This window comes from Mus pahari, chromosome 5 (genome assembly GCF_900095145.1).
Source record: "Mus pahari chromosome 5, PAHARI_EIJ_v1.1, whole genome shotgun sequence".
Classification (NCBI taxonomy): Eukaryota; Metazoa; Chordata; class Mammalia; order Rodentia; family Muridae; genus Mus; species Mus pahari.
In genome coordinates, this window is record NC_034594.1 from 81613783 (window position 1) to 81619782 (window position 6000).

Sequence of the window (6000 nt, forward strand, 5' to 3'; positions counted from 1 at the left end):
AATCCATGAGCATGGGAGACCTTTTCATCTTCTGAGATCTTTGATTCTTTCTTTAAAGACTTGAAGTTCTTGTCATACAGATTTTTCACTTGCTTGGTTAGAGTCACACCAAGGTTTCTTAACTAAAATTACACTTTATTTTAATTATATTGTGGGTTAAATAACTCAAGTTTTCTCAATTTTATTCAAACTAAATCACTATACTTGTATTAACTCCTGAATGAATAATTTATTTTCTAATGAAATAAGGTGTATTTCTTTACACTCAGCAACTTGTCTCTGAGACATTTATGTCCTAGTTTAAAGACAACATAGTCCCTAGAAATAGATTATGCCTATTATCAGAGAAGTTGACAACTAGAGTTGTAGTGTACTACCTGATGTATCAGAAGCAGGAGAGAATGACTTTACATAGGTCAGAGTGGAGACATCACCCTAGAGAACCAGCTCCCTCAAGTTGGACAAGGTGATGAGAAGGGGCAGCAACAGCAAACACAAACTCATTTTGTCTATTTCAGAGAGCAACTATGCACAACTGCCTAACATCCCAGAGTAGGAAACTTGAGTGAAGCTTTCCTGATTCACTCACTGCTTCTTTTCTCTTTTGGGGGCTGGGGGTGGGGTGTAGGTGGGGGTGTCAGGTTTATTAATCCATCTAAGGAGATGTTTATACATATGTTAATAGGATGACATTCAAGAAAATTTGCCTTTACTTTTAACTGCAATCTCACCTATAGTATTAGCTGTTATCTTTCTAAGTAACCAGTATCTTGTAAAGTAAACTAAATATACAGATGATTTTAATTAAAGCTATAAATTCCTACAAGATTAAAAGCTCTGCAAGTCCTACTTGTAAAGCCTTACTTGAGGTGTGTAGGTAGGTCAACAATGCTATTATCTGATATATATTCTAACTGCAAGAAATAATTTACAATGTTTCTTATTTTAAGTCAGGTCAAATGCATTTCTCGGTTGTAGCTTGTGGATTCTTTTTTTCTCTCTCTCCAAAACTCAATGCCTCAGGCACACTGGGCAAGTGCTGCATCACTGAGCTACAGCCTGAACAAAAGTCAGTTAAAATGAAACCAATATTTCAATATTAAATATTTCATCTTGGTTTTATTTTTGTCTGAAGTAATACGGTATTGAAGAGAAATTAACAGCCTCCATTCTAAGTGACATAAACATATTAATATGTTATTTAATTGGGCACTTATGAATTTAAGCAAAATATGCCTGTTGTAGCCACACCATGTTGCATCAGTATTGAGGGTAGATCTTTAGAAACACTGAAGACTTTCTCTGAGTTGTTCTTACATGCATCATACCACTTGATAGAAATCTTGAAGCTAATACCTAACTCTACCAATGCTAAGGAAGTAACTTCTTTTTTTTTAATTATATATTTTCTTTATTTACATTTCAAATGTTATCCCCTTTCCTAGTTTCCCCTCTGAAAATCATCTATCCACTCCCCCCCTCCCCCTGCTCCCCAACCCACCCACTCCCATTCCTGGCCCTGGCATTCCCCTATACTGGGGCATAGAACCTTCACAGGACCTAGGGCCTCTCCTCCCATTGATGATTGACTAGGCCATCCTCTGCTACATATACAGCTTGAGCCACAAGTCCCACCATGTGTTTTCTTTGATTGGTGGTTTAGTCCCAAGGAGCTCTGGAGGTACTGGTTAGTTCATATTGATGTTCCTCCTATGGGGTTTCAGACTCCTTCATAGGATCCCTGTGCTCCATCCAATAGATGATTGTGTGCATCCACTTCTGTATTTGCCAGGTACTGGCAGAGCCTCTCAAGAGATAGCTATATCAAGCTCCTGTTATCAGACTCTTTTTGGCATCTGCAATAGTGTCTGGGTTTGATGGTTATTTAAGGAATGGATCCCCAAGTGTGGCAGTCTCTGGATGGTCATTCCTTCAGTCTCTGCTCCAAACTTTGTCTCTATAACTCCTTCCATGGGTATTTTGTTCCCCCTTCTAAGAACGATTCTGAGCTTCTGGGCTAATATCCATTTATCAGTGAGTGCATATCATGTGTGCTCTTTTGTGATGGGGTGACCTCACTTAGGATGATATGCTCCAGATCCATCCATTTGTCTAAGAATTTCATAAATTCATTGTTTTTAATAGCTGAGTAATACTCCATTGTGTAAATGTACCACATTGTATCTATTCGTCTGTTGAGGGACATCTNGGTTCTTTCCAGCTTCTGGCTATTGTAAATAAGGCTGCTATGAACAAAGTGGAGCATGTATCCTTATTACATGTTGGAGCATCTTCTGAGTATATGCCCAGGAGTAGTATTGCTGGATCTTCCGGTAGTACTATGTCCAATTTTCTGAGGAATGGCCAAACTGATTTCCAGTGTGGTTGTACCAGCTTGCAATCCCACCAGCAATGGAGTAGTGTTCCTCTTTCTCCACAACCTCTCCAGAATCTGCTGTCACCTGAGTTTTTGATCTTAGCCATTTTGACTGATGTGAGGTGGAATCTCAGGGTTGTTTTGATTTGCATTTCCCTGATGATTAAGGATGTTGAATATTTTTTTAGGTGCTTCTCAGTCATTTAGAAAGGGCAATTTGGAAATTCATTTGGAATAACAAAAGCCTAGGATAGCAAAAACTATTCTCAACAATAAAAGAAACTCTGGTGGACTCACCATGCCTGACCTAAAGCTGTACTACAGAGCAATTGTTATAAAAACTGCATGGTACTGGTACAGTGACAGACAGGTAGATCAATGGAACAGAATTGAAGATCCAGAAATGAATCCACATAGCTACTGTCACTTGAACTTGGACAAGGGAGCTAAAAGCATCCAGTGGAAAGAAGATGGCATCTTCAACAAATGGTGCTGGCTCAACTGGCAGTTAGCATGTAGAAGAATGTGAATTGATCCATACTTATCTCCTGTACAAAGCTCAAGTCTAAGTGGATCAAAGAACTCCACATAAAACCAGAGACACTGAAAGTTATAGAGGAGAAAGTGGGGAAGAGCCTCAGAGGTATGGGCACAGGGGAAAGATTCCTGAACAGAGCAATGGCTTGCGCTGTAAGATCAAGAATTGACAAATGGGACCTCATAAAATTGCAAAGCTTCTGTAAGACCAAAAGGCAACCAACTGGTTGGGAAAAGATCTTTACTAATCCTAAATCTTATAGGGGGCTAATATCCAATATATATAAAGAACTTAAGAAGTTGGACTCCAGAAAACCAAACAACCCCACTAAAAAATGGGGTACAGAGATAAACAAAGAATTCTCAACTGAGGAAGTAACTTCTTAAAGTATTCTCAGGGAAATATTCATGTAGGTTGATTGATTCTAACTGTAAATTTTTTTCTACTGTTCCAAAATGAAAATGTGATCAATACAGACATAAAAAACCTATATAGGATAACCAAATTGCAGGTAGGGGTAGGATAGGAATTTTTATCTAGCATGCATATGCGTTCTACTACAACCTATGATAACAGGACTAGGGCTACAATATAGCTTAACAAACAATGGTCCTCTCTTCTCCCCCACCCCTTCCCTCCCCTCTCCCTTTTTCAGACAGGGTCTCACTATGTATCCCAGGCTAGTCTGGATCTCTCTTTATAGAGAAGGTTGACCTTGAACTTAAGAGATACACCAGCCACTTCCTGCCCAGTATCAAAGGCATGCACAGCCACTCCAGGTCAAGGGTACTGTTTTTGTTTTTGTTGTTCTCTTTTGCTTTGTTTGAGACAGTATGTAGACCTGCCTGGCTGGTGTGGAACTCAGGGAGATACTCCTGCCTCTGCAAAGGAACATGCAATACTGTAAGCAAAAAGTACAAATAATTCCATTCCTATATTATCCTTAAGACTTTTCTTCCTTCCCTACCTGTGTATTCACTCCTGAGGCAGATGTGAACTACCGTGTGAGTGCTGGAAGCTCAAACAATCCCCTTTGAGAAAGTAGTAAGCTCTTAACCATGGAGCTGTTTCACCATCCCCAAATCTAACATTCTTAAATAAGGGTGCCATACAGAGAAACATGATTGGAAACACCTTTGTAGCTTTATAAAATATGCATCATGCTGAGAAATATCTAGTCAATGTTGGTTTTGGAAAGGGAAACATAAAATTTAATCATTTACTAATCTGTGTAAGACCTGAAAATGTAAAGACTGACAGGAAAATTAAATATATGTGGTGCATATACACTATGTAATATTCATAAAACTTCACTTCTATAATAACTCAATAGATTTTTATTAGATGTCCATTAAGTACACAGTCCAATTATCATATTATAAATAGTCTATCAAGTAATTCTTATTAATCCATGAGTGTTTATAAGACTTTGACTTTTCTTTGTCAAATTCCAGAAGGAAATAGAAATAATAGCTTGCTACAGCTTTCCTTTATCAAAACTATTTCTTTCAGCAGAACAATGCAGACATAACGGTATCATTTTTAAGAAAAGTGACCGGAGGTCAAGTTTTCCAATTTCTTTTGAGTGGCCACTTACCTAATGTTGCCCAGCTCACAATCTGATTCGTAAGAGGCAGGCCTTCTTTCTTTAACAGACTGTGGTGGGTGCTATACACCACATACATAGAGAGCACTGTACTCAGCATCTGAAAACACAAACCAGCTTAGCAGAGGGAAGGCAGGGAAAGTGACACACTACCAAGATGCTTAGGCAGTGCCGAGAAAAACTGGACTGTAGCTGAAATACTGACAGCACACCAGGCTACCTTCTTGTGCTCCAGAGCACATGTTAGTACTGCTTTGCTAAGCCAAAAACTTGTCTAAGGGTGACACGAGGCATACACACTATCAAGAGTGCTATGGCACACCTCACCAGAGCTTCTATGTACAAGTATCTGTTACAAATGTTGAAGGTTTCATAAATTATACATACAGAAAGGAGTGTATAGTCTAGTGCATTTCCCACTTCTGTACCTCTGCACAGTACTATTTGTATATTTACTTATTCAATACATCTTTGTGTCTGTATATTTACCAGGCCCTGGAAACTGAGACAGTATAAATGTTCACTGTAGTTACTGTATGGTTGATTCACTGTAGTTACTGTCAGGCTGAACGCTGTTTTCGTAAGGAACTACTTTATTGCAATACAGTCTTTCCCTTTTATTTTATGTGTTGTCACCTTTTGTGCTGACATGTGAGACTTGAACATTTTTTAACAGACTCCTTGTGCATGAAAACCAAAAATATCCAGCTGTATAGGAAAGTGACTATTGATCCCTGATCAATAGTGGATTAATTACCATGTTTAAGAAATGAGCTAAAGTGTGACTACAAAAAAAGTAAGCTCTCAGAGTTTAGATCAGTGATCACATTATCAAATCCTAAGGATTACTGTATTTTGTCTTTTTGATGAACAGATTAAGACCAAACATTTCTGTGAATAAAGCTATAATGCACTCCTAGGAGCCTTTCTATTATAAGACATTTTCTCAATTCAGAGATGCCAAAATTGGGGGAAAATGTATGCCTTGGGGTCAATAAAATATGTCAGGCAGAACAGAAATTAATGCAAATTACTAAAGATAATGCAGGAAAGAACTTTGTAATGGAGTTACATAATACTCAGGGGTATTTCTAACAAAGTATATAAGAATTTAAGCATGATATTCTTCAGTCCTCTGGAGTGAGAATCAGAAACACACGTTCCTGTCAAAGCTCTCATTACTGTGGGTGGATTCTGTCAAAACTATACCAGTTTTAGAGGAAAGGCAGTGTGCTATTTACAATGAAGCATATGTTCCAAAGTTCGATAGGATGTTTACAAAGGATTTCGTCTTTTTTTTTTTAAGATTTATTTATTTTATTTATATGAGTACACTGAAGTTCTCTTCAGACACACTAGAAGAAGGTATCAGACCTCATTACAGATGGTTGTGAGCCACCATGTGGTTGCTGGGAATTGAACTCAGGACCTCTGGAAGAGCAGTAAGTGCTCTTAACCACTGAGCCATCTCTCCAGCCC

At 38.3% G+C, this 6000-nt stretch overlaps 1 protein-coding gene across 3 annotated transcripts in view; it reads right to left on the reverse strand.

Moving 5' to 3' along the window:
* Nucleotides 1–6000, reverse strand: part of Pign (phosphatidylinositol glycan anchor biosynthesis class N) — a 126016-nt gene that overhangs the window by 46123 nt on the left and 73893 nt on the right. For all 3 annotated transcript variants that reach the window (XM_029538980.1, XM_029538979.1, XM_021197588.2), the window contains one exon: nucleotides 4513–4621. In XM_029538980.1, the coding sequence (XP_029394840.1) occupies nucleotides 4513–4621 (109 nt within the window). The remainder of the gene's footprint in view (nucleotides 1–4512; nucleotides 4622–6000) is intronic.